Source organism: Dipodomys merriami, unplaced genomic scaffold, assembly GCF_024711535.1.
Source record: "Dipodomys merriami isolate MVZ:Mamm:240054 unplaced genomic scaffold, mDipMer1.0.p SCAF_33, whole genome shotgun sequence".
NCBI lineage: Eukaryota > Metazoa > Chordata > Mammalia > Rodentia > Heteromyidae > Dipodomys > Dipodomys merriami.
This window is the reverse complement of record NW_027204826.1, coordinates 5845552-5872433: the sequence shown is the minus strand read 5'-3', so window position 1 is coordinate 5872433 and position 26882 is coordinate 5845552. Positions and strand designations below refer to the sequence as shown.

The 26882-nt window shown below is 54.6% G+C and overlaps 1 protein-coding gene and 1 long non-coding RNA gene across 3 annotated transcripts; one reads left to right on the top strand and one right to left on the bottom strand.

Annotated features, from left to right (window-relative positions):
• Positions 1-654: 654 nt before the first annotated feature.
• Anp32a (acidic nuclear phosphoprotein 32 family member A) lies at positions 655-26882 on the bottom strand. 2 transcript variants are annotated; one of them, XM_070043019.1, is made up of 7 exons: positions 26664-26882; positions 4881-5030; positions 4537-4659; positions 3104-3302; positions 2551-2648; positions 2086-2149; positions 655-1916 (listed from the first exon to the last, which is right to left on the bottom strand). In XM_070043019.1, the coding sequence occupies exons 1-7, from the start codon at positions 26715-26717 to the stop codon at positions 1855-1857; spliced, it is 750 nt and encodes a 249-aa protein (XP_069899120.1). In that variant the 5' UTR covers positions 26718-26882; the 3' UTR covers positions 655-1854. The 2 variants fall into 2 exon arrangements, with proteins under 2 accessions (XP_069899120.1, XP_069899119.1); XM_070043018.1 differs by lacking the exon at positions 26664-26882 and adding an exon at positions 24573-24784.
• Positions 18842-22365, top strand: LOC138841959 (uncharacterized). The gene is made up of 2 exons (XR_011376532.1): positions 18842-18985; positions 21669-22365. It is a non-coding gene; the product is annotated as an uncharacterized lncRNA (long non-coding RNA).

Sequence of the window (26882 nt, the reverse complement as noted above, 5' to 3'; positions counted from 1 at the left end):
CCTATCCTGACGAAAAGACTTTGTGGGGTTCAAGGATGTGAGGTAGCGATTGTGTGTGTGTGTGTGTGTGTGTGTGTGTGTGTGTGTAACCAGGTAAATTAATATAACTAAACCTAGAGGAAATTCATACATGAGCCTCATAAGCACTATGGACTTCTGTGTGTACTAGGAACTCCATGAAAAAAACCCAAAAAACTGTGATTTTATTTTCAGCAAATCCAAAGTGATCAGAATACTCTTCCACCTCTTGAAACTAACTGGAAACAGGTCTAAATCTCAGGATTTGTGAACTGTTCTATACATTCTGTCAAACATGCATTCTTTTGGCATTATAAAAACAAAACAATGAAAGGTATTCAGAACAAGGTTCTAAGAGGGGGCTGACCTGACTGTTTGGTACTTTGCTTCTTTCTTGGCAATTTTTTGAGAGCCTTATCTTGTTATGCAGCCCAAGATAATGTGGGACTCACTACTTAATCTAGGCTGGCCTCTGTTGATCCTCTGCTCCCATCTGCTTCCTGGGGGCCAGGATTACAGGAGGGAACCACTGTGCCTGGCTTTGCTTTTATTTTCCAAGTCAGTTTGAATATATTGAAAGGTCGTGCGTCTCGTTGAGGTCAAGTCCACGGGACTCAAAGAAGCGATCCCCCAAAATTTGTATAAAAAGATTTATTGAAATTTATCAATGACAAACAGACATAAAACGCAAAGGTTGGCTCTCCAGAGGGGCGGGAGGAGGATGGGTGTGGCGCTCTTTATACAGATGGAAGGGTTAGGAAGTAACATTTCACTTCTAAAGCAAACTGGAAAAAAAGGGCAGGGCAGCCACCTGTACATTCACTAGGAATTCGATCAGTTCAGATTTCCACTAGGTAAGAAAATACAATTTTGCGTTAGTTTTTTTTTTCCGTGCTTGATATATGAAAGAAAAAAGAAAACAAAACCAAAAACCCCCAAACCCAAACCTGAAAACAAAACAAAACAAAAAAAACCCAGCCGACATGCAACGTCCAGCACTTAGGTATGTAAAAACATTCTAAGCACAGATAGACAAGAAAGAAGCCTCCTGCTGTTTTTGTAAAACAAGCATTCTAGTATTTTACACAAGTCAGGACAGTTTTTTTTTTTTAATTCCTTTTAAAGAGACTGAAGTTTAAGGGTTTGTTTGTTCTCTTAATCATAAATACCAAACCCATCTGACTTGTAACTCAAAGCCTTTGGGTTTCAGATCTGGGGGGTGGGGGGGTCACAGCTGCCAAGGGCGACGCCTGGATTCTCTGTGGAGTGGGGCATCGCCATCTATGGGGGAGGGAAAGGGTCTAGGGTTGCAGAGGGTCCCAGCCCAGGGCCAGATCTGCCTTTATGGGTTGCTATTTACAAACCAGGGCATTGGAGTCTCTAGCAGGTGAAAAGAAATGCCGAAATCACATCATCCAAATCAGGCGTCAAGGACAATGGCTGGCGCTTGGCCCCTCCTGGTGTCAGCCATGGCCTTCTGGCCAGCTCCAGGGACATTCCAAGGAGACCCCGGAGACCTCCTCCAAGCCACCCTCTTTTCAGAGTGGGGACAAACACTCACGTGGCATACACTCAGCTACGGCATGTACAGGGACCAAACCAGACACAAAGAAAAAGGAGGGAAAAAAAAATAAAAGAGTGGCAGTAAAAATAGTATTTTATTCCACCCCCTCCCGGCCCTCCCCAGCCCCCAGCACGCTTTTCCCCTCTCGTTCCCACGGCAACGTTACAATCAGAAAAAAATAAGTTTCGGGGGGCAGGATCTGGAGGGGGGGAGGGGACATGGGTAAAAACAGTCAAATCACAAGAGGAATTTTTCAAAATAGGTTATTCCACTTAGTCGTCTTCCTCGCCCTCTTCCTCAGGCTCTCGTTTCCGCTTCTGACCCTTTTCTTCTTCTGGAAGAGTAAAGAAAGAAAAGGCATCTAGGTTAGATGTCCAAACCCTACCCACGGCTCAATCCCCACCGAGGCAGGCCAGCCAGAAGAAGGCCGGCCAGTCGTCCTCAGAGCGGAGGCCAACGAGCACCCAGGCCACCACCAGAAGAGAGCAAAGGGGCCTTCCTACCACCGAGATCTTCCTCGTCTTCCTCATCGTCGACCTCCCCATCGTTGTAGCCTTCTTCATCCTCCTAGGAGACAAGAGGGGGCGGCGGGGTGTTGGAATGTCAGGTAAGGGCCTCACAGACTTTCCTGAGCAGGCTGGCTTGGAGCAGCAATCCCTGGCTCTCAGCCTCCTGAGCAGCAAGGATTACAGATGTGAGCTACAGGTGCCTGGTAACTTCACCACTCCTAATCCAACTCTTCCAGAACTTCTGCCAGCCTCGTTTCTCAGGGTCAGTGCAGTGACACTCAGGAGGGGCTCACTCCCCTGCTGTAGGGGGCTTGCTTATCCCCAACCCGGCACTGCTTCCTCCCCGGGGGGGCAGCTGAGGGGTCCCCCCATTACCCAACAAGGGCTCCTGGGCTGCTAGGGCTAACCACAGACATCTGTGAGGGAATTCGAGGGACAACAGCTCTGCCACTGACTCACCTCCTCCTCTCCACTCACGTCCTCCTCTTCCCCTTCCTCCTCCTCGTCCTCATCCTCCTCATCTTCTACCACCTGAGCGTCTTCCTCGTATTCCTCCTCTGTGTGATCAGGGCAGAACGTGAACAGATGGCTGAGCTGGGTGCTGGTGGGGCGTCCTCAGTGAGGCCCACGGCCCTCAAGCCCGCCAAGGCCCCCCGGGGGGGGGGGTGCTGGCTCGCACCCCCAAAGCAACGCTCAGATTGAATAAAAATTAAACCTGGCCACCCAGTCAGAGAAGCCACACAGCGCCGAGGACAAGAGGGACGGTGGGGAGGGCTGAGAAAGGGGTGCTCCACCACGTCTCTTCTTGCCGGCTGACCCCAGCTGCAGCCCCCGCTTCCCAGCTCAGGGACCCTCCAAGAGGGATTCCCCACCCAGGCCCTGTCCTGCAGGTTGTGGCCACCAGGGGGCCCCACCCTCTCCAGCAGAGGGCACCTGGTTGGAGAATGAGGTCGTGGGGGACTGAGCGTGGGAGGAGCAACAGCATCAGGCCCGCGGACACCCGGACACCCACCGTCCTCATCCTCCTCGTCGTCGTCCAGGCCTTCCACGTAGCCCTCGGCGTCGGAGTCGGGGGCCTCCTTGTCATCCCGGTCGTAGCCGTCCAGGTATGTGAGCTGCGGGAGGAGCTCAAACACGCTTTCTCGGTAGTCGTTCAGGTTGGTCACCTCGCAGTTGAAAAGGTCTAAGCTCTTGAGGTTCTCTAACTTCTTCTGCACAGCGGGGGGGGGGGAACAGGCAGGTGAGAACCAAGGGAGAAAGATAAGAGGAAAGGAAAAGTTTCCCAGGACATGGTAGGGGTGGGGCGGCTCGAGGCAGGGTGGACAGCTGAGGACTTGTTCTACTCCGCCACCTGGTCTACCCAGACCCATCACCATTGCCACTGCTCTGTAGGCCTCAGTGTCGTCTGGAAAATGGGCTGAACTTGAGTCTGCGAAGCTGTATTCAACACTAACACTTGTGTGTGTGTGCTGTGACAGTGTGAGCTGGGCCAGGAATGTGTCTGTGTCTCATCTCTGATGACATGGATTCACAGGATTCCGACTCCATCCTTGTACCCCACCCCTCTCCCATAGAACTTTTTAGGATTTTTTTTTTTCCTTTTGTAGTGAGAGTATAACATCTAGACTTCTAGCTTTGTTTTCTTGCAGGGAAGGGGTCAGCAGAAGACCTGAAGAGGATCACGGCGTGGGAAACTGAGTCATGACGCAGACAGGTAAGTCAGAGCAGCTTGGGACTATCAGCAGGACCCTGTGTGTTCATGGAGAGCCAGGAGTGCTGTGCAGATACCCAAACCCACAGGGCCTCTCCCCTGATGTCAAGGGCAGGGAAACCGTCTCGAAGTCTTCCCTGCCCTGTCCTGAGGCTCGGAGGTGGGATCCTCACCAGACAGCTGACAAATGAACAGCAGGTTTCCCTGTTCCACAGAGCTGCTATTTAGTCAGACTAGCATCACCTCCTAAGAGCTGGTTTCCTTGAAATCAAAGGAAAGCAGTAATTTGCATCTCTGTGACCCCAACCCTCTTTCTAGCAGGGAGGTCAGTGAAGTCTGGGTATACCTAACTGCAGCCAGGCAGCTGGGCATGCTGCCCACGTATGTAGGCGAAGGCTGGGCTATGTGGCGCTGCCGCCTGGTTTTCCTGTAGAGACTGTGCCCCCTCATCACAGGGTGATACCCCACACCATCAGCCCGAAGAAACCTGATTTCCAAAGCTGAGTAGAAACTAGGAAAAACTGAAGCCAGAATGCAAGGCTGGGGGGCTCGCTTCCCGCCTGGACACAGAAGGCCCATTCTACAGTGTGGGGCGGCCCTGGTCAAGTTCTTAACTTCTCGGGGCCTCAGTTTCTCTATGGACGATGCAGAGACAACACAGGACAGCCAAAGAGGCGAAGACACATGGGGGACTAATTCCTCACCCGCCCCCTCCGCCGCGCCCGCTGACTCACCAGCGGCTCTATCGTGCTGAGGTCTTTAATTTTGTTGCCACTTAAATTTAGATGCGTCAGGTTCGGACACTTTTCTGCCAATACATCCAGGCCCCCTGTGATTCTGTTATCGCTTAGTTCAAGCTAGACAAGGCAGGGAGAGAAAAGGCAGGAAGGCTTTGACAATACAGGCTTTTGCACAGAGTTGCTTGCTCTCCCAGGTGGCCAGCAAGGGAGTACCCTGGAACTGTCTGTAACCATCCTCCCAACAGGGTAGCTGCCTCCTCTCCCCGCCCCCCCGCCCCCCCCCCCCCCGCTCTCTGGGCTCCCAGCACCCAGGTGCATTTCACGGCCCCCTCCCTTACCTTCTTAAGTTTGTTTAACTTTGGTAAGTTTGCAACGGAGGCGAGGCCTATGTTGATCGTACTCAAGAATTCCAGTTCTTTGAACTCATCTGTGAGGCCATCGATTTTGCCTTCGGTCGCCCGGCAGTTGTCCAGGACAAGCTCTTTCACCTGGGAAAAGAGAGGCATGAGGAGATGTGGGGACAGGCCTCAGGAGGCTCCCAGGAAAATGAGGAAATACCTCCCAAACGTCACTTCTGCCAGATCCCTGTGCTCGATAAGCCGCTCGCCCCAGTCTTTCTATTGGTGGTGGGGGGTGCTAGGGAACACACCTGCAGAACTCTGACACCAGGCCGCAGAGCAGCCACAGCTGGGAAGAGGACAGCCCAGCGGATCCTGTGGGCTCTGGCTGAGGCTGGGAGCTGCACACAGCCACAGCATTGTCGGGGACCTCTGGGTCTGGCATACCCCCCCCCATGCTCAATGCCCCAGGCAGCCCACCCTCCGGAGGCCAGCAGCCTCTTCCACAGTCGATCCTGCCTTCCTCTTCCTCCCCATGTGCTTGTGGCTACCAAGGGGCTCACAGGCACAGGATGTGAGCCATCCCTGCCAGCCAGTAGAGCTGCCCCACAGTGGGGTGGTAGGCCAGGGCCTCCTCCATCCCATCCCCACACCAACGCCATTGGCAGACAAGGCCACAGCGGTGCCTCCAGATGTCCCTGACTCTACTGGCCACATTTCAAGGCGCCCGTCTTCCCCACCCCCACCACCCCCTGGTTTGTGCCCCCTTCACCATCCAGCGCCACTCTCTCAGTTGACAGTGCTCCCCAGGCTAGCCCCCAGCCAAACTGCAGGTGTCTGGGCTAATCAGGGATTGATCACAGCCCCTTCTGGCCAGACCTTGGATGGGCCTAGGATGCTTCTCTGACATTCCAGCGTGGGGGCCATAGTCTCCCATGTCCCCGCCCTGGCCACACTTTCAAGACAACAGAGGTATGGAGGGGGATATCTGGAACCTCCATTTAGCTCTTCCCCAAACAGCAGAGACAACTCCACTTGTGGAAAGCCTGCATTTCTGAAGGGATAGGCAGAAGGTTTAGGGTAACAGGGGTCCATGGCACACAAATCCTGACACCACCAGAAAGCTCGAACCAAGTGGTGTCACAATGGGGGGGGGGTGTCTAAAATAAAATGAACAGGAGAAAACAACCACACCAGCCCCGCCTACACCCCCAGTGCAAGTCACCCCGCTCTCCCCCCTCCAGTCAGGCCTGGGGTGCGCCATTCCAGCCCCCCCCACTTCCTCTGTGCAGTAGCCTAGCAGGACAGCTCGTTCCCAGACGGGGTGAACTCTGCTTAAAAAAGGAAACAAACAACAACAAAAATTAAGGCCCATTTCCCCTGCCAAGCCCGGGTGTGAGCGAAATGCAAGGTTAAAATTAAACTGAAAATTTGTACTTTGGGTTCAGGCTCTCCCCCAATTCCACCGGCTGCTGCGAAATATCCAGTGGCGGTTACTGTAACATGGTCATATTGCTCGTCCTGCCCAGAGCTGGGCAGAAGGCACCGGAACTCCCCACAAGCCAGACTAGCCCGGCTCCCCATTTCTTGAAAGATGTCCCCTAAGCTGGGCTTCTCCATACATCGCTCTAAGGCACAACTTACTGGTTTCTTCCAAAACTATGAAGAAGCCTTGTCTTTGCAGATTTCTCAGATCTAACCTCTCCTCTACATTTCCCACACTGCGGCCTGGTCCCTGTCACCTCGAGTTACATTCCAGCCTTATTCCGTCTTGGAAATGAGGTCTCTGTGGCCTCAGGGACAAGACATTAGGAGGAGTCTGGCCTACTGGGAAAAAGCCTGGTCTTGGAGGCCAGGGACCAGGGAGTTAACTGGCCCCATGTCGGTCCCTAGGACCCCAGGCTTCTGGCTCTGGAGAATGGAGGTGCTGACAATTGTTAAGCCACGATGCACAAATGGTAACCCAGAAAGGACACTGGGCTTTTGAACACATGTTTCTAAGCAGTCAAGACTCTAAGCATGATCTACAGGGCCTGCCCTCCCGCCTTCCCTCTGCAAATCCACCCGGCCCCAGCCTTCCTACCCCCGGCTCTGAGCATCCCAGGCAGAGAGGGCAGCTGCTGAGTGAATCCTTTAATCTCATCCTAAGCTATGTGACACTCCTGGAGGTCAGGCACTGTCCCCTATAATCAGCCTAGCGGGAGGGGGGACTCCAGAGCAAATGCTGAGCAAACATCCTGTTTACTGTGCCAGGCACCATGCCGGGTATCAGGAATGCTAGCCCAGGCTAGCCCAGGCACACTGTCCATGCTCCAGGTATTCAAGGTGGGGAAAAGCCCCATGAAGCCCACCTCTGGTCAAGGGCAGCAACACTGGGTTGTGAACTCAAGGCTGACACAGGTGTCAGGTCAGGCGGATGTGACCCAAGTCTCTGCAAAAGAGCTTCCTGCCCTCTCCACATAGGCCTCCTGAGGAGAGCTTAGGCCACTGAGCCTTGAGGTCAGGGTCCTGTTCTGCCCCAGGGTGCCAGGCAGCAGGACCCAGGCTGGGAGATGGCCCCCCGCCTGATAAGACAGGCAGTGTGGGATGACAGAAGGGATCCAGATAGAGAGGGAAGAAGGTGCCACTCACAACTGGTGTGGCGAAGAACCTCCAGGACCAGCGCGAAATGAGGGTGTGGGTCGCTGTTGGAGAATCTGAGACTTAGAGCAGCACTTGTGTGTAGTTCACAACAGGCCCTGACTGAAAGGGGCAGCCTGTCCAGAAAGGAACCAGGGAGAAGGAAGTTCCAACTGGGTATGGTCCTCTTTATTATCCCCTCCCTGCAGAGGCCGCCCAGGCTCTGCAATCACACTGTCTACGATCACACTGTCTGTTTTGCTAGCCTGGATCATGTCCCGGAGCTTCCAAGTTTCCCCAAAGCCAGCAATGCCTGTCCCCTGGGTTGAAATGTCATCCTGGAGCTCAAGGTCGCTTTATCCACAGCCAGACCCCACTCTCAACGCTGCCTGTAATGTCTCCACGGAGGTGTCTGGATCTTACACTACAGTTTGTTTAGCTGGTTTTCAACACCAATCTCTCTCCCTACCTTGATTTTTCTTTTCCTTCACTGTGCAAGAATCCAATAAATATTCCTAGCTTTGCTCTCAACCTTGTGGGTCCCTGCCCAATTTGGTTTTCAGGTTCCAGTCTTTGCACAGAAGAGAAGATTCGAATCCAACTGACCCCGTGTTTTTTGGTGCTCATGGGTTTTAAATAGGTCAGCTTTTAAAATGGGCCATCCCCTGTTGCAGATCCCATTTCTAGCTGGAAGACCAAATTATTTGTGACACCCAGGTTTTAGACAGGGTATTTAGATAGTATGTTTGAGATATGCTTTTTTTCTTTTAACCATGTAATCTACAGTTTTGATTATCCATCCATGTATCGAACCCAGCCACGTTTCATGGAGGAAGAGCTCAGGCTCTAGAAGTTAGGACATTTTGAAAGCCCCATGGCCCTTAGGGACCACTGAGGCCACATAACTCACAGGAAGAAATACAAGTTCATAATTATGCACATAATTATGTCTGTAGCACACATTTGGTGTGATCACACACAAACAAAACTCACCCCTTACCACTCCTTTCTTATTACTTTTTTTTTTTAATGTGAGCCATGGATTGCAAAATGCTGATCTAGTTCAACTCTTTTTTTTTTTCTTCTTTCCAAAGGAAGGAGCAACCTTCCAGAGTTGGGCAGAGAGCCAGGAACCCCCTCCCCCCCCAGGCTGTTTTTTTTTTTTTTCCTTGTCTTTTTGCCACACCACACGTGGCCATCCTGGGCCAGAAATGCAGTCTCCAGTGGAATTCATAGCCTGGCCATGGGGCTTCCAGGTCTCTGCTAACAGGGCCATTTCTCAGCCTCGCTTGGGGCTCCAAGCTGCTCAGGATTCACGATTGTAGCTAGGGGCAAGGGACCACCTGATTAAAAACAAACAAAAAAAATCCAACAGGCTGTTCAAGGGAAGCAGGCATGGGTGTATCTGATTTTTTATGTGCACTACAATAGGCACACGGGCTGGAGGAGCGCGTGGCATTGAAGCGGTGACGCCATCCTGATTATTTTCAGAGCCGGGAGGGCGGGCAAAGGGAGGGCACAGAGGTTGATTAAGCTGTCGGCCTTGTGGGCTCATAGGCTGGCTGGGGAAACATGACAGTCACTCCACCTCCTCCCCAGGGTATGGGGAGGATGTGGTCCTGCCTGGCAGAGGAGCTGGTTCCATGGGGGATCCATTCCTCCAGCTGGGGGGCCAGCAGTACCCCACGGGGATGGAGGGGGGGATTTGGGCTTGCTGGATGGGTAGCAGAGCTGGGAGCCTGGCAGAGCCCCCTTTTCTCCCTGTACTCCCCTTCAGCCTCATTCCTATCTCTACCCACCGGTTAGTTCCCCCTCCAGCAGGCAGCCTTCCCTGATTACCCAGCCCATTCCCTAGCCCCCACCTATAGGGAAGTATTTGAAGAATGGCAAAGTGGGGTCAGAGGGCTATTGTGGGATCTGGAGAGGTCTTGGGTCTGGTTTTGCGGGGGCAGGGTTTGAGGGGCTGGGAATTGGCAGGGGAGACTTCATGTTAAAATCTAGTAGGGCCAGTTTCCTATGGTGCTGTAACACTCCTAAAGGCAAATCTGGAACCAGAGTCCATGAGCACCAACTCGTGGGCGCAGAGAGGGAGAAGGAAGGGGCTTTCCACCAGCTTGGCAGCCTGCTTCTTCCCCACACAGCACTGACCTCGCTCTGCCTCTTTCTGGGACCCTGCCAGTCCCCTGACCCCGAGGTCCACTCCACGTCTAAGCTCAGTCACTACCCCTGAAGACAGTGGGTAATTTCATGGACCTAGGAGCTCTCACGGAGGGGTGTCAGAAGGGCAATCTGGGGCATGGAAGGGACCTGGAATGGATCAGCTGGTCCCTGTGAACATCCCAGGACCGCAGGCTGGGGGCCGGGAGTCTGTGTCCCATGGATGTCTGCTGCCTCCTGGATACCAAGTTGCCTCCAAGCTCTCCAGCTCATGAGGTGCACAATAAAACCCACGGCTGTCTGCGTGACCTTAGGAAAGAACCCCACACTGACCCTGACAACATGGCTGGAGGCACACAGAGCGAGGTGGTAACCACATCCCATCCCATTCCACAACTCCTGCCTGATCCCAAAGCCTTTAATGGCCACCAAAGATGAAGTGCAAATCCCACGGCAGCACTCCCTGAAGAAACCCCTCCTTCTCCCCCCCAGGCAGACAGCCCCCCGCCCCGGCCCTGTTCACCTCCCTCACCACTATGTCACAAGATACGGAATTCTACCTCTCACCTTTCCCAGGGACTTGCTCCGATCTCCCCAGACCCTCTAAAGCCAGCTTCATGACCAGCCTCTTCCTCTTGTCTTCCCACCCCCACCCCGCTCCAGCCTCAGGCCTGAGGTCTCAGCAAACGCTTGCCAACTTGGCCATGTGGGCACCTGCAGGCCTCTGTGGCCTGAGGAAGGGGCAGGGGCAGGTAGGTAAGTAAGCACTGGTGCTGGATAAGATCCTGCATCTAGAGCCCAGGACATGGCCCAGTGTGAGACCCATGAGCTGGCAACTCAACCCCGTGCGCCTCTCCAGCCCCAACCTGACTCCTTTCAGCCCAGCTCAGGCCAGGATTCTGCCCTGGCCTCCATGCCCTACTTCCGGTCAGCTTAAAAAAAAAAAAAACCTTTGAGACTCCAGTGGTAGAGTGCCTGCCTACCAAGTATGAGGTGAGTTCAAACTCCACTATCCCCTTCCCCTAGCCTTCAGGAAAGGGCAGGAATCAACTAGAAGGCCCTATCAAGCCACCTGGGCTGTATCTAACCCAAACCCTGGCAGTTTAAGGTGGAAACAACTATGGGCCCACTGGATGTCAATATCAGCCTACTGTGGAATCAAGCCTTGGGCCAGGTCACAGGAGGCAATAAAGGGGCAGAGGGAAGAAGAGCGGATGACCCTCCACGGAGCCCTGGGTCTCCTCCTTCCCAACCTCGGCCTCAGCCAGGGACTTGGAGACAGAGGAGCACCATCTCCCATCTGGGGATGGAGGTGGGTATTCAGCTGCCAGTGAAAAATGCAGATCTGGACAGAAGACCCCCCCCCCATAAGCCAGTCCTGGATTAAGTGTAGGAACTAATTGATCTCCGTTCTTTCTCCTGCATACGTCAGAAAAGTAAGTGTTCATGGGAAAGCTACTGACAAAGAAGGCATTTCTTGCAAGAGCTGCAGGTTTCTGCCTATGGAGAGAGGGATGAACAGCAGCAATGGACTGAGGGGGAGCCAGGAAGCAATGTGGGGTGGGGCACACACAGAGAAAGAGGCAGAAGTCAACGAAGGGAGATGTGAAGGGAACAAAAGACGGGCTCTGTAGGTTAGGCCTCATGTCCAGGGTCCATCCTCACTGGCCAAGCTGGCGATAATTCAACTTTGCCTATACTTAATTAGCTTTTAAAATAGAATACAGGTTAACCGTTCATAGCTCTACACCTGCTCAAATCCCAAAATACTGAAAACCAAAACCTCTGGAAGAGGGCTCAATGACTGGAGACAGGGAAGGACCCTTGGGCAAGCTGAGTCTTCCGCAGCGCTCTGAAGGAGGTGCCATCTCAGGCCATCCCAGGCCGTGTGGATGGTAACAAGTGGACAGGCCACGGTTCCCGGGTCAGGGCCCCAAAGTACTGCACGGGCAAGGGCTGATCCTTAAATCCCAAAGCCAAGTGGGAAGGACACACACTGGAAGAAGGCGAGCAGGGCGGGGAGCTGTGGAACAATTGTAGGAAGCACAGATGTATGAGCAGGAGCAGAGATGGCACAGCTGCCTCTCCCCAGCTTTGGAAAGGGCAGCCTGCCACTGAGCTCAAGTTGGTTTATGCGACGCTGCTCCAGGGCCTCCACTGGCGGTGTACAGGAATGACATGGTGGGCTTTCTGTCCAGCAGACAACTGAAGGTCTCTGGTGGCCGTGCCTCAAATGGAGCTGGCTGGCAAATCTAAGGCTGCTGGCATCTGCCAAGGACTTCGTGCCTCAATAATGTGGTGATTATTTAATGAATTAATAATGCCGTAATGGTGAAGCCTTGTAGGAAGATGAGCTCTGGCTCTTCTCAGCCCTTAAAATACTATGATTTGAAAGCCGGGTGCCAGTGACTCACACCTGTCATCCTAGCTACTCAGGAGGCTGAGATCTGAGGCTCACGGTTCAAAGCCAGCCCAGGCAGGGAAGTCCATGAGACTCTTATCTCCAATAAATCACTCAGAAAAGGCCAGAAGTGGCGCTGTGGCTCAAGTGGTAGAGGGCTAACTGAACACAGAGAGGCTCAGGGACAGCACCAGGCCCTGTGTGCAAGCCCCAAGACCAGCAAAAAAAAAAAGCTATGAGTTGATCGTTGTTTTTTTTTTTGTAGGGGGGACAACTCTGGCACTTGAACTTAGGACTCTGAGGTCTCCCCAACTCAGGTCTTCCCTGCAGCTCCCACACAGGGGCTGCACAGTCATCAGCCTGGTTTCAAAGCCACAAAGTGGACGGTCAGCTCTCCCTCTCATCCATCGTGTCGGTCTGGCTTCTGCTCCCCCTCATCAGGAGTGAACTCACAGTCTTGTCTTCCTTTTTACCCAAAATGAGCACACCCACCCACCCTCCTTCACCTCTAACCTGTCCACTGTTTTTCGCTTGCCATCTTCCTGTCCCGGAGTGCTGATTCCCCCCCCCCCCCCACATTTCTTACTTGTGGCAGTGTTTCCCTTAACCTAGTCCCCGTTGGTGTCTAACTGGAGGTGGGGGTTTCAATCTACCAGGATAAATAACCCTGCAGTACAGACAGGCCAGTGCATTCTACCTGCACCCTCCCTCTCCCTCACCCACCAGACGTAAGTGCTGAAAACAGGTCCACTGGCTACCGGTGGCCGTCCTGCAATCCTAAAAACCCAACACCTTCACAGGCCCCATGGGTCAGCCCTCTCTCCCCTTCATCCCACAAATGCCTGGCAGGTACCCTGCCCGCTGCCCCTGAGTCTAGTCTTGGGGCACAACGGGAGGGCAGCCACACGCAAGGGTGTGTGTGTGTGCCAGGTGCCCCCCAAAAGCCACGTGACCTCTCAGAGCATGTCTCAAAATGGGTGGCCACACTCCAGCCCAGGGTGCTCTAATGGGTCCCCCCCAAAACTCAACATGGGTGCTGTGAGCAGGCTGTCCCAGAAGGGAACAAAGGGGGAGGTGACTGGGCACGGAGGCGGTACGCTGCTGTCCTCTTCTGGGGGAGAGGGGGACACAAGGCTCCTCATTTTGCTAGAGTCTAATGGAAAGCCCATTCCAGGTCTCTAGGCTCAGGTTGTTTCTGGCTTGCAGAAAAAAAAAAGCCCAGGGAATAAGTATGTCAGAGGTTCGGGGGAAATCCCAGGAGAAACTTGGACATTTGGTAAGGCCGTACCTGTCATCACAGCCATAGGCAGGGTGCCACAGGAGTGGAACAAGTTCAAGGACAGCTGAAAATACACAGCAAGACCCTATCTCAAAACAAGCAAAAACCAAACATGCACCCCAGCACCGAAGGACCCTGCTGGCAGGCACATGCAAGTTTGTTTTGGTTTTTGTTGTTGCTTTTTTTTTTTTTCTGCCTGTTGTGGGGCTTGAACTCTGGGCCTGGGTGCTGTCCCTGAGCTCTTCAGCTCAAGGGTAGCGCTCTACCACTTGAGTCATAGCACCACTTCTGGCTTTTTCTGTTTTATGTGGTGCTGAGGAATCGAACCCAGAGCCTCAGCCTCATGCGTACGAGGCAAGCGCTCTACTACTGAGCCACCTTTCCAGCCCACATGGGAGTTATTTACTAGGTAGTTCTTCCAGTATTAACCCCACCACATTTCATATTCCTTTGGTTTATGTGCTCTATTCCACAATGAAACATTTTCTAAGATGTTCCAAAACTAGAAAAATGGGTGCAATCTGTCTCATTGTCCTAGGAAACAATGTAGCAAGATGTGATTTGGGAAAGAAAGGCTAGTTGTTTCCCAGGGACCCCAAAGTATCTGAGAGGAAGCAGAGGACAGAGCTGAGGTTGAAGTTGCATGGCAGGTTGCTTGCACAGCTTTGAAATTGCCTGGGCTTCCTTGGGCCAGTGGCATAACCTTGCTGGGTCTCATCTGTTAGTGGGAATAACCAAGTTCCTTCGGTGGCCTTCTGTAGATAATTTAGCAGTACTGGAGTCTGTGCTCTCCTACGCAAGTGCTCTACCGCTAAGCCAATGCCCCAGTTCTTTTTGCTTTAGTATATTTTTCCAGATAAGAGTCTTGAATGTTTTGTCCCAGCTGACCTGGGACTGTGATCTTCTTAGCAGGGATTACAGGCATGGCCTGCCCTTTTGTGTCAGGTTTGTTTGTTGACATAGAACTTTTGTTTATTTGGCTGGCGCTGGCTTTGAACTTCAGTCCTCCTGATCTCTACTCTCCTGAGTGGCTGGGATTACAGATGTGGGCCATCACACCTGGCTATTTTTTTTTTTTACTTTTATTTTTTTCTTGGTCATGGGGCTTGAACTCTGGGCCTGGGCACTGTCCCTGCACTCTTCATTTCAGAGGTGGCGCTCAATCGCTTGAGCTACAGCGCCACTTCTGGTTTTCTGGTGGCTTATTGGAGATAAAGTTTCACAGACTTTCCTGCCCAGGCTGGCTTTGAACCGTGATCCTCAGATCTCAGCCTCCTGAGTAGCTAGGATTACAAGTGTGAGCTACCAGTGCCCGGCTGCCCAGCATTATTTTTGAGATAATGTCTCAATATGTACAAGTGGCTCTGCTCTGACTTCATGATCCTTGTCCAAATTGTGTGTGTGTGTGTGTGTATGTGTGTGTGTGTGTATGTGTGTGTGTGTGTGTATGTGTGTGTGTGTGTGTGTACACTATCACACCTGGCTTTCTGTACAATTTAAATACAAAGATGGTGTTTAGCATACAGGTACAGAAGAATTAAAATGAAACAATTTTTTAAGTTTACCTTTTTCTCTTAATAAAATGATGGAAATCTAGCACATTCCACTTAGAAGCTCAACCAGCAGGCATCAGATCAGATCAGACCGCCCATCACACTGGGCTCTGACTTCACCGGGGAGGCCCATGGCACTGCTGTCCTTACTGGGGGAGGTAAGGAATGAAGTGATACATCAGCCAAAAGCTCCTAATCGTGTCCCCTGTCCTTAGACAGTGGGTCAATGGCCATGATCCGTACTCTGTAACCTCTACTTCTCCCCTACTAAAATAAACAGTGAGCCGGGCACGGGTGGCTCATGCCTGTCATCCTAGCTACTCAGGAGGCTGAGATCTGAGGATCATGGTTCAAAGCCAGCCCAAGCAGGAAAGCCTGTGAGACTCTTATCTCCAATTAACCACTAGAAAACCGGAAGTGGCACTATGGCTTGAGGTAGAGCACTTGCCTTGAGCTGAAGAGCGCAGGGACAGCACCCAGGCCCAGAGTTCAAGCCCCACGACCGACAAGTAAATAAATAAATACGTAAATATAAACAGAGTGCTTCTAAGCCCCACCTGGACCCTGTCATCAGATGCACTGGGGTGTCTCCCCAGCCCACCCCAAGGACCCAGACCTGAAGAGCAGGGAGAGAGCAGTTGGGGGAAGATGACAGTGGCAGTGCTTCAGAAGCACCAACAGCAAGGGGATCTGTTGGCCACGAAATAAGTCTATACATCGTTAACAGATACAATTCACAGCAGAGGTCCACATCTATGGTTGTGCTTATACAGTAAGCACAATACTGGCCGGCGGTCATGCCTTATCTCTTCATGTCATCTCGTCTCTCCTACTAAAGGCCTCACCAGGACTCATCTGAGCTCCCGTGGGCCTCTTATAAGAGCCAGGCCTCTACCTAGGGGGCTTTAGGTGAGCCAAGACTCTATCTCGGGGACTCTGGGCAAGCCAGGCAGCTCCTCTGGAGTGTTTTCTATCTGCAGAAACTGATCTCATAAACTTGTTTAACGCAGACATAGCTGGCCAAGTGCTGCCCGTCAACAAGGCCTCCGGGTTATGGCATGCCTGGCTAACAAGGCATTTGCTGGGCACAAAAAGCTTCCTGCTTCGGCAGGCACCTCCCAGACCAGCATCCACATTTTGCTGGACTCTCTGGCCCCTGGCCAAGCTCAGAAGCACACTGTCAGTTCTACATGCAAACTTGTCTTGTGGCCACTGTGAATGACCACACTGGCTACTGGAGCTGACGACAGGTCTTGAGTACCTTGAATGAACCAAGAACCCTGCAGCTTTTAAGAGGATAGCTAGCATGCTCATCCAGCCCCTGCTGTCTTAGGAGGCTGCGAGCTCTCCTCAGGGGAGGCACAGTGCAGGCCCACCCAGATGGACAGACACGCAGCACAGCACGCACCCAGACACACACAGGCCAGTCTGCAAGAGCAGAACCGCACGTGGTGGCGAGGCCAGCCTCTGCAGAGACTCCATCAGGCCTCCAGAGTCTGCTGGTGGGTACCAGCCCTGAACTGCCTACCCTTCCCAGGACACAGTGCGGTATATCCAATCCTCATAGTCAGAGGAGATACGCAGAAGAAGAAGGAGCTCCTGGGGCTGATGCCAGTTCCAGCACTGTGCAAGGATGGCCAGCCCCTTCCAAGATAGCCATACACGATGCCTAGAAACCGCCTGTCATGATCAAGCTTCCTGTACCCCTAACTAGAGTGCCACAGGGCTCTGCAGCCTCTCAGGAACTGTGAGCAAGAGAACGGATGGGAGACAAGGAGCCACAGCTCAGTAGCCAGCCCCGAGCTGAGAGGCCGAAAAGGAACTGAGAGCCAGCAGAGCTCCACTCCAAGGAGGGGGTGGGGGGTGCCTAGCTTGTCTGAGATCCCTCCAAGCCTCAAACAAACCCCACAGTGCAGGGGGAGGGGTTCCTGTCCTTGGCAGGTTTCCCCAAGAGCAGAGGCCAGCTCCTCGTACACCTTCACATCTCCCAGGCTTCCAGCATGGCCCACAGGGGCTGGGCCTCCTTCCAAGCAGGTTAGTTAGAGGAAGTCTCCAAACCTGCCTGGCACAAACCTCCTGACCAAGAGGCACGGCTGTCACCAGCTGCCCTAGGACCCACCCACTACACTGATGGCTTGGTCCTGGGCCCTCACCTTCTTCCAAACGATCCCACGGCCTCAGTCCCCTGGAGACTGAAGATGGCCAGGCAGCCTTAAGTCTCTCTTCCTGCAGGGGCCTCGGGACACATGGGGATACATAGAAAACAGCAAGCATGTTGAGCAGAGCATGGGTATGCAGAAGTATATGTGCGTGCGTGTGTATGTGTATGCGGGCTGAGGTGCGGATCCTGTACCCCAGTGGGTTAACTCTTGAGCTCTTCCTTGCTGTTTCCTGTGGTCCTCGCTCTACTTTCCTCAGAAAACTGCTTCCTGCCAGCTGTGACGCCCCACCTGCCTCCACGTGGCTTTTCCAACCATGCTCCAGAGTTCTCCCTGAGGATCCTAAAACCACAATCTCTGGGACCACTGAGACTACTCCAAAACCAACCAACTCTGGGTCTGGGAGGAGCCTGGGAAGTTCTACAATGCTCTCTGGTGGCTCCCATAGCTGGGGTTGAAATCTGCTTCCCCAACCCCACAGTTCCCCACCCCGTGGCCCCAACTCCACCGCAGGACCCATGCTGCACTCACCTGTATCACTCGTTCCCTTCCCCAGCCCCCTTTGGCCAACCACCCAGGAGGGCTCAGAGCTACAGCTCAGTTTGGCCCATAAATACTTGAGCATTCTCGCTAAACTGCCAGCATTTTGTGGGTCTGTACACATCTGTCTGGTAAACCAGACAGGCAGGTTTACCAAAGAAGGCCTAGACTGGATGTACCCTGTGACAGAGCTGAAGACCTTACCTGGAGATGGAGTTTGGGATGGTATGGGGAATCTCCTTTATAGCACGGATCCTCACAGCCAAATTAAAAGCAAAACAACTATTCACAGTAGTGGTCTCCTGGCTAAAAAGCCTAAGGCAATCTACTTACTGCGTGTGGATTACTACATCTTGGACATTTTTTAACTTTTCTATTTACATTTTATAACGCACACATTCGTATGTGGTGTATGTCATAGGCCACCACTTTAAAGGTGGACAGATAGTTGTGCACACTGGTGTACACATGTACACACACACACACACACACACAAAGAGAAGTCCCTGGTACTCAGGAGGATGAGGCAGGAGGATGGCTTAGACCAGGAGTTTGAGGCCAGACTGAAAGCAAAGTCTAGTCTCAAATAAACAAAGGAGAGGTGGGGCACATGTCTGTCATCCCAACATTAGAGGCTGAGGCAAGAACACTGCAGTTCAAAGCTAGCTCGTGTGTCCCAAACAACAAATAAGAAGTAGACATATTTAGGCTCGGGCTCAAGCTGTTTACCAATAAGAGGAGCAAAAATCAGACTATTAGATACAAAGGAGATGGCAGTGGCTGGAAGTAGACTGGAGTGATGGAAGACAGCCAGGGAGGCCAGAGTGCAGGGCAGAGGGAGAGAGCATACAAGAGGAAGCAGCTGGAGCACACAGGACTTAGCAGATCTTTCTCAGGACTGAGGACTTTATCCTGGGAGCAATGATCAGATTCACCCCTGGTAGCAAAATCACGCCTGGCTGAAGCGGAGGCTTGGTTTCCAGGGGCCTGGGATGGAAGGCTGGAGGTAAGCACTGTAAACCAGGAGGAAGTAGTCCTGCATTCCCTCTGGACTTGAGTACAGGGTGCCCTGGGGACACCTAAGGGTAGCCTAGCCAGGAGGCAAACATCCCCTCCCAGACAGCACACAGCACTTAGCACCTACAACATGCTTCTTAGGGAGGGAACCCGGATCTTAAGCTCAACTGAGTTCACGGGTGTCCAGAGGGCAAAGACCAGCAGAAGCTGAGCCGCCCAGGCATAGGTATAAGAGACCCAGGAGAATGTACCTTATGGTTCATTCATCAAGGATGCTGAGCTGTGGGCTGATCCTGGTAAGAAAGAGACGTTGGCCTTCTCAGAGCCACTTAGGAAGCCAAGCAGACAGAGAGGGAAGGTGTGGAGACTACAGTCAAGAGGTATGGATGTAAAAGGGAGACTGGCCAGGCACTGCTGTGGGACCCAGGGCAATCCAAGAAGTTTGCTATTTTGTTTTAAGACAGGGTCCCACTATGTAACCCAGGTTGACCTCAAACTCTTTTTTTTTTGGGGGGGGGGTCCGGTCGTGGGGCCTGAACTCTGGGCCTGGGCGCTGTCCCTCAGCTCTTCAGCTCAAGGCTAGCGCTCTACCACTTGAGCCACAGCGTCACTTCCGGCTTTTTTATTTTTGCTTATGTGGTGCTGAGGAACTGAACCCAGGGCCTCAGGCATGCAAGGCAAGCGCTCAACCACTGAGCCATCTTCCCAGCCCTGACCTCAAACTCTTTATCTCCTGCCTCGGCCTCCTGCGTGCTGGGATCCCATGCATGTATCACCCCACCAGCTTCAAGATGGGAGAGAAATCCCTCACAAGAGTAGCTAGCAGTCACAGGGAAAAAGGGACAAAGGGCGGGGGGGAGGGGAAGCAGCGACCCAAAGGACCGCTGAGCTACAAAGAGCGCGGTTTGGTAAACTTCTCAGAAAACCAGGCTCTATGACAGCTTCCCAGGCTGGGGGCAGTCACAGCTGGAGAAGGGCCAGGCATGGCATTGCCCTCTGTAGAAACCACTACCTGGAGAGCAGAGCTGGCCTACTGGGGATGTCTAGCCAGCTGCCACAGCTGTTCCCGGGTCTCCAACAGCACAGGGCTATACTGAACTGCTCCCAAGTTTCCAGCTTCATTTTCCATGGAAACAAATGCTACTTAAAAAAAAAAAATGTAATGTCTGTTGACAACGCAATCTTTTCCTTCTTCCATAGTCTCTCAAAACAGACCACGACAGCAACCACGGCCACGTGCTCACTTATTGTATGTTCAATGTGCAGCACACTGTGTGTTGTTGCTAGGTCCTGTGATGGCCTGGTCTTACAGATGTGTGTGTGGGGGGGGGGGGGGAATGCACAGATGAAAGGGGCGGTATGTACGCAACAGTGAGCTGAGCTGGAAGGACCGGCCTGGGTGCCCTAGCTGAAGCTGGAGAAAGATGCACCCCCAAGCAGGTCTTTTTTCTCTACAACCTCCTGACTGGTGCTGGAAGGTGTGGGTGCAGCCACTGAGGGACGGGGAAAGGAGGGTGAGCACATAGTGGGGGTAGAGGGAGGCTGGCATAGTGGCAGAGAGCCACTGGCAAACCCAGGACACTTCCAAGGCATTCGTCTGGCGTGGGAACGTGCCAATGCTGCCGGGCATGAGGATGTATGGGATGGAGGAACTGAGGATAAGCAGAGCAGCTGGACACCAGGCCCAGCACTGGGCTGGTTTAAAACAGGGGAGGCCATCACCCACCCCAAACCACACTGCCAAGCACCTGAGCAAGAACCTTAATTCCTATCTTATATTATCTTTCCATCATTAGTGAGGATTGGAGTCAATGCATGGGTCCAAGCCAGCACATCATTTTAGTGAATCGAAAAGAGTCCTATACCCCCTTCATACCTTGTAAAGGACTATGTGGTCCATTTCTTTTTTTGAACTGCACAGAGGAACCTGCACCTTGGCTAGCAGAGAAATGTACTTGTTCATTTTAAGATCAGAAAGTCTGAAGGACAGACCTAATCAGCATCCTCTTTGCAGATAAGAAGACAGAGGCCAAACAACTCGCCCAACTTGAGTTAATAGCAGTGACTAAGAATAGTGCCTTTAATAGTGCTCTGAAAATTTGCTCACCAAACCGGAATTTCAAAACTTAAATACCTCTGGGAAACCCAAACAAGGACTTTGATCCTGTCAGAGTAATAGTCCAGTGAGTTGTTTTTAGACCTGCTGCCTGGAGCAAGTTTTGGTAAAAGGATGAAGACAGGTTGGGAGTAGCTCAGAGTTAAAACAAACTTGATTGGGGGGAGGGGGGCAAGGTTGGAGCACATAATTGAGCCCACTTTACTGAGGACTTCACACTCACAAGCACAATCTATATAAAGAGACTAGTTCCATGCCGGGGTGGGAAGGTGCCTGGCTCACCTGGCTTCTATCCATCTTACCAAATGAGCTTGGAGTAACAAAACAGATTCCTTCACCTACCTCCATCCCTGCGAGATTCCAGTTCTTTAACAAAACATCACTGCTGGGTGTTGGGCATTTGCTATTACATAATTCTATTTCAACATACAATTAGATTCAGAGTCAGGCCTTCATTTCTCTACCTGTTTATGGGTGCTGGATAGGATCTATATCTACCCAGACTACAAGATTAGCTAGACCTGGGAGGGACAGGCAGAGATGAGGAGGGGGCTGTGGCAAATGCTTCTGGAGGGCCTCTTCTGGACACCAGGACAACGAGCCTCCTCTTAAACAGGGACTGAAATCAGGCCAAAGGGGAGTCCAAATTCATTCCAATGCCCCCAGCTGCTTCCCAAACTGACCACACAGTCCTCACACCCCCGACTTTTTACTTCTGTGGCAGTTAAGTCTGAGACCTGGAGCCCAGAAATCCCCACCAGGTTTCTTCCCAAAGCACTGCAAATCCAGACAAAGCCACCTGAAGAGTCTGTTCAAATGACACCAGCCAAGAGAAGGCCTGGGTATGTGGTGTGTCATCTTATAGAGTTATGAAGACTAGACTGCCCCCTTGAACTTATCCTTCCCTCAGCTTGGCCATTCTTCTTCCCGTTCCTTCTCTTCCGTAGATCAGAGACAAGAGACTGGAGGGAAAACAAAGGCTCAAAACCCCCCAAAGCCACTTGGTTGCCAGTGGAGAATCTGCAGGCAAAGCCAAAGCCTCCAGCGCCCTGAACCTGACATCTGCAACTGGGCCTCCTGTGCCCTGCCTTCAAGTCTCAACTTTGAACTTTTGTAACTTGAGGGGATGGTGGGCTGGGAGATGGAAGAGAATGACAAAAAGGGTGACATTGATCAAGAGGAACTGTACTTGGAAACTGACATGTTGAAATGAAACCCCTTTTACAACTACTTACAAGATAATTTTAAAACTTTTTTTTTTTAAAGCTTGAACTTCCCAGCTTAAAGTTCCACCCCCAAAAAGGACTTCCTTTTCTACAAATGTTTTTGAGCTGAGGCCAACCTCTACTAGGCTCAAATTAGAGGAAGAGCACAGAGAAAACACTCTGGAAAGCTCTGCAGCACACCAGAGTATGGGTGGCTTCACACTTATGGGAAGTAAACAACAGATCCCAGGGCCCTTCCTTAACTCAACAAGGCTCAGTAAACTTTCACTTGTAAAGGGCCAGACAGAAAACTTTACCAACATACAAAACTGAAACTTCACATGGGTCATTTAAAAACACAAGTGAAAACCAATTTCCACAGTCCTTTTATTGATGAACTCCAAAACATAACGAATACAATTTATTTTTTTATAATGCATCTGCCAACGTGACCAGTTTTGAGGGGGGAAGAGGTAAGGTAACAGTTTCCTTAATTGGGATTTAAAGTTAGGCAGTTCAGCGGTGCTTTGGTGACTGACCTTGTGTTATCCTTATGGCCACCAGTGGACCCCAGGAATCTGGTCCCCAGGTCTCAGGGCTCTAATGGACGACACAACCTTGGTAGTCAGTCTATACTATCTACATCTCTGGTTCTCATCAGGAGAGCCCAGCTCCACTGTACACCAGAGGCTCAACCTTGCCAGGCCCTGGCTGATTCACCCCCAGCAGGAACCGGTGGCACTAACTGCTTGGCCTCCCCTGGAGGAGGTGTTGGGGATTATGTGAGATGACCCAGGAGGTGTTATTAGTATACTATGTCCCAGATATAAGAGACATGCCAGTTCTGCCAGTGTTCTGGCTGCAGAGGAAACAAACAAACAGAAAATGCATTACGTCCAAACTTCACAAATCCTGGCCCAAGAGTGGTTCCTGTTTGTCCAGTTACCTAAAAATGTGACACCCCACAATACACCCAAAGGGCCAGATTCATTTCTGCCTACTGGGCTCAGAGTATGGCTTCCCCCCAAACACCAACTCCACAGTGCCAGTGGTTCCACTCACACCAGGAGGCCATCCAGGCTTTCCTTGGACGCTGTGGATAACAGGGAATTCTTTCTCTTCAAGAGGGGACATTACCCCAATGGGGTGGGCTGAGGTGGGGAGCTCAGCCATGATTACTGAAGCAGGTGCATTAGGAAGGCCAAGAGCTAAGACGGAGTTTGCACAGGGGTTCTGCCACTTCCTGGTCATGCCCTTAACCCTTCCCTGTCTCAATTTCCTGTGATGTCACAAGTGCTGTTGTGTGGCGAAAATGTTAAGTGATGCAACCCACTCAGCCAGGAAGGGGCCCAGTTGGCCTCCTGGGACCCGGTATCATCCTGAGAACAGTCATATACCGAGCACGCACCGGGTCTGGATCAAACCAGTTTTGTCCCTAACTGATTAAACAGGATTACTGTCTCCAGTTTACAGGAAACAGTTTTTTTTTTTTTTTTAAGAAAAAAGAAAAAAAGCCCCTGCCTGGTTAACTTAACCTATTCCAGGTGGCAAAGGCAGGCAGTACCCTACTACCAGTGGGTGGCAAGGCCTCAACACCCAGGCCTCTGTGGTTCTTGAGCCCCCCCCCCCATCTCCCAGAACCAAACCTACACAGCAGAGGAAACAAACTTAGGACAAGTCCTGAAAGAGCCCTGGCCAGTTGGCCTGCGCTTGACATCCTCAGGCCACTTGACCTCAACCAGGCACCGGGTCCACCTGGTGAAGGTGGCTCAGTGGTAGAGCGCTTGCCTTGCATGCATGAGGCCCTGGGTTTGATTCCTCAGCACCACATAAGCAGAAAAAGCCAGAAGTGGCGCTGTGGCTCAAGTGGTAGAGCACTCGCCTTGAGCTGAAGAGCTAAGGGACAGCGCCCAGGCCCAGAGTTCAGACCCCAGGACGGGCAAAAGAAAAGAAACCATGGATACGTAGCACAAAGGTCAGAGTCCGAGCTGGCTTTCACCAGGGCACAGACCTGCACCGCACCCCAGTCCTTAGTCCTGGAGAAGAGATGGGCCTGAAGAGCCAAGAACAACCCGCCGATCTGAAGTGGACAGGCGCAGGGGGCCTTCGGCTGCGCTCGCGGCGGCTCCCCAAGCCCGCGGGTGCCACGACACCCACCGGGCCCCACCTACCTTCGGGGAGCGCCCGGCCCCGGAGGGCGTTTCCCCCAGCGCGACACGGCCGCTCGGCCCTCCCGGGCAGACACCGAGGTCCTCGGCTGGGCCAGGGCCTCAGGTCCCGCTCCAGCCCCGCCCGCTGGCCAGGAGGAACCCGGGGAGGCCTCACGCTCCATTTCCCCCTTGCCCCGCCACTTCCGCCGGGATCGGCCTCCGGGCTGCGTCCCGATCCGGGTACCGGCGGAGGAACCAGGAGCAGGGCGCGGGGGAGCTTGGTGGAGACCCTCACCGCGGCCGGGGCACCGATGTGGGCCCCTGGCCGCCCCCAAACCACAGGCCGTCGGGGCCGTGGCGCAGGCTCGGCTCCCCCCCACCCACAGCGCCGGCGGCCGCGGTGACAAAATGGCAGCCCGGCGCCCAGCAGTCGTGCCAGCGGCGCGCGCGGCCCCCGCCCCCCCAGCGGCGCCCGGAGGCTCGGGCCCCCCCTCACCCCCAGGCCTCGCCGCCGAAACCGAAGAATACGTGAACACCGCCGGCGCCGGGCCCGGCCCCGCACGATCCCGCGCGCCCTCCGGGGCCCCCGCAGCCCCGGGCCCGCGCTGTGGGGGAGGGGCGGGCGGCCGCCGAGCCCGAGAAACATGGCTGCTCCTCCGAGCGCGGCGTCGGCGGGGACCCGCCGGCCCGGACCTGAGTCCGGAGGTGCCCAAGGTGGGTGCGCGGGGGCCCCCCGCGGGGCGCGGCGGGCGGGCGGGGCGCCCTCCGGTCCCTCCTCCCCCGCCCCTTTTGTCCCTCCGCGAGCCGCCTCCCCTCCCCCGCCCGCCGCGCCCCGCCGCGGGCCGGGCTGTCGCGGGGAACGCGGGCTCGGCGGCAGAAGCCGCTCCCGGTGCGGTGCGCCACCCCCCCCCCCCGCCCCTCACCGCGCCCGGGAAGTTTAAGAGGCCGGCTCGGAGACGTTTCTACCGGCACCAGCGACCTCCCACACCCGGCGGGCGCCCCCGCCGCGCGGGGTCCCCCAGAAAGTCAGCGGGCGGACCGCGCGGCCCCACCACACCCAGAGCCCCAGCCCGGCTGCAGGGCCGGCGGGGAGGCCCCGGCGGAGGTCGGCGGGCTCTGGCCTCTCCCGCCCCGGTGGCTGCTGCGGGTGGGGCGGGGCGCGGCAGGCGGACCCCCCTCTCCCAAGTCTCGTTGGGGCTCGGGGAGGAGCCGGGGAACTGGGACGCGAGGCCGGCCTGTGCGGGGCCTCGGTCTAACGGGCTACCGGGGCGGACAGGTCAGCGCCCCGGGCTGCCCAAACCCCCACCCCCCGCGGCGCCCCGGGCCCGGCGCCAACTCGCGGGAAAACACCCGTGTCAGGAAGCGAGGGGCGACGGAGATAAACAAGGGCGTCCGGGTCGCCGCTCCCCCGCGTGGGGCTCCCCCGCCTCGGGTTCCTCCAGCCGAGCCCCCCGCCGCTGCCCAATGCACAACGGCGACGGGGCGAACTCTCACCCCGGGGGCTGCGCGTCCTCCGCGCCCGCGTGGACGAGGCCCCGGCCGGCCCCGCCGCGCCCCGGTTCCGGGCAGTCTGCGTCCGGACAAAGTTTCCCCGAGCCCGCGTATTCGCCGGGCGCCGGGGGACCGCGGGGCGACTCCGCGAGAAGGGCGCGCGCCCCGGGGTCCAAGGCTGGCGTCCAGGGAGAGCGCCGGGCCCGGGCGCCGGACGGACGCAGCCTTGGGGCAACTTATAGTCGCGGTCGTCGGACGTGAGGGAGGCGCGGGGGACCACCGGGGCCTTCGCACGTTCAAGACCCCCCCCCGTATCCTCCCATTCCCGGGGAAGGGCAGCTCCCCAGTGGGGTGGAAAGTGAGGGAGGACGAGGAGCAGAGGAGGGTGGCGGGGAGGGAGGAGGAGAGAAAGGGCGCGTTCACGAACACTACAAAGTTACAAATATGGCTCCCCCGTCCCTCGCCTCCTCTCCGCACAGAAACGAAGACGCACTTCAGACCCGGGCCGGGCTCCGCGGCGCCCCCTCCCCACGCGCCCCCCGGGGCCGCGGCCCGCATTGATCGGAAACTAAGCTGGACTCGCGGAGCCCAAAACTTATTGTGTGCGCGGGCGGGCGGGCGGGCGGGGGAGGGGGCGGGGGGCGCGTTTCTAGAACGCAGCCCCCCCCTTTTGTTGTGAAACCAGGGAGGCAGCCCCCCTCTGTCTCCCCCGTTAATCCTCCCCCCCCCGCCCCGCGGGGCCGTGGGAGCCGCGAGCTCCGGGGAGGAGAGGGAGGTCGCCCCATTCTCTCCGGGCCCGGACGCGTGCGCCGCGGGCCCCGGGGGGCGCCCGCCCGCCCCCCGCCCCGCACCCGCGCCCGCACACGCGGGAGCGCACGCACAGGTAGCCGCACACCAAGGGCAGCGGCGGCGGCGGCGGCCGAACACGCTCGGCGGCGCGGCGATCCCCCCACTGGCTTGGCAATTCATTTGCAGCCCGACCCCCGAGCCCACACCTCCCGGGCGCCCCCTCCAAAATAAAAAGTGCCGCCCGCGACGCACACGCACACAAAGTACGGAGAATGGGCCGCCAGGGGTATTTTTGGCAAATGCTCACATCCGAGGGCGTCCTGTTCCGCAGCTCTAAATGAATCCGCTTGTCCATCTCCATCTTCCGCGCTCGCTCGCTCGCTCTATTTCTCTCTCTCTCTGCAGAGGCTCCCGCGCCAGCGGAATTCAATCAATAAACCCCGAACCCGCGGCCGCGCGTTTTAGGACTTTGAAGGCTCAACCAGCTCCGCTCGGTCCTCGAGCCCCCAGCACCGCGGCGCACACG

Excerpts from the sequence above, each read along its gene's own strand:
- Anp32a (XM_070043018.1), bottom strand. The coding sequence starts at position 24,722 with ATGTTTCTCGGGCTCGGCGGCCGCCCGCCCCTCCCCCACAGCGCGGGC. Across the intron at positions 4,660-4,880 it reads AGTTAAACAAACTTAAGAAG|CTTGAACTAAGCGATAACAG; the intron begins GTAAGGGAGGGG and ends TGCCTTGTCTAG. Across the intron at positions 2,150-2,550 it reads ACGTGAGTGGAGAGGAGGAG|GAGGATGAAGAAGGCTACAA; the intron begins GTGAGTCAGTGG and ends CTTGTCTCCTAG.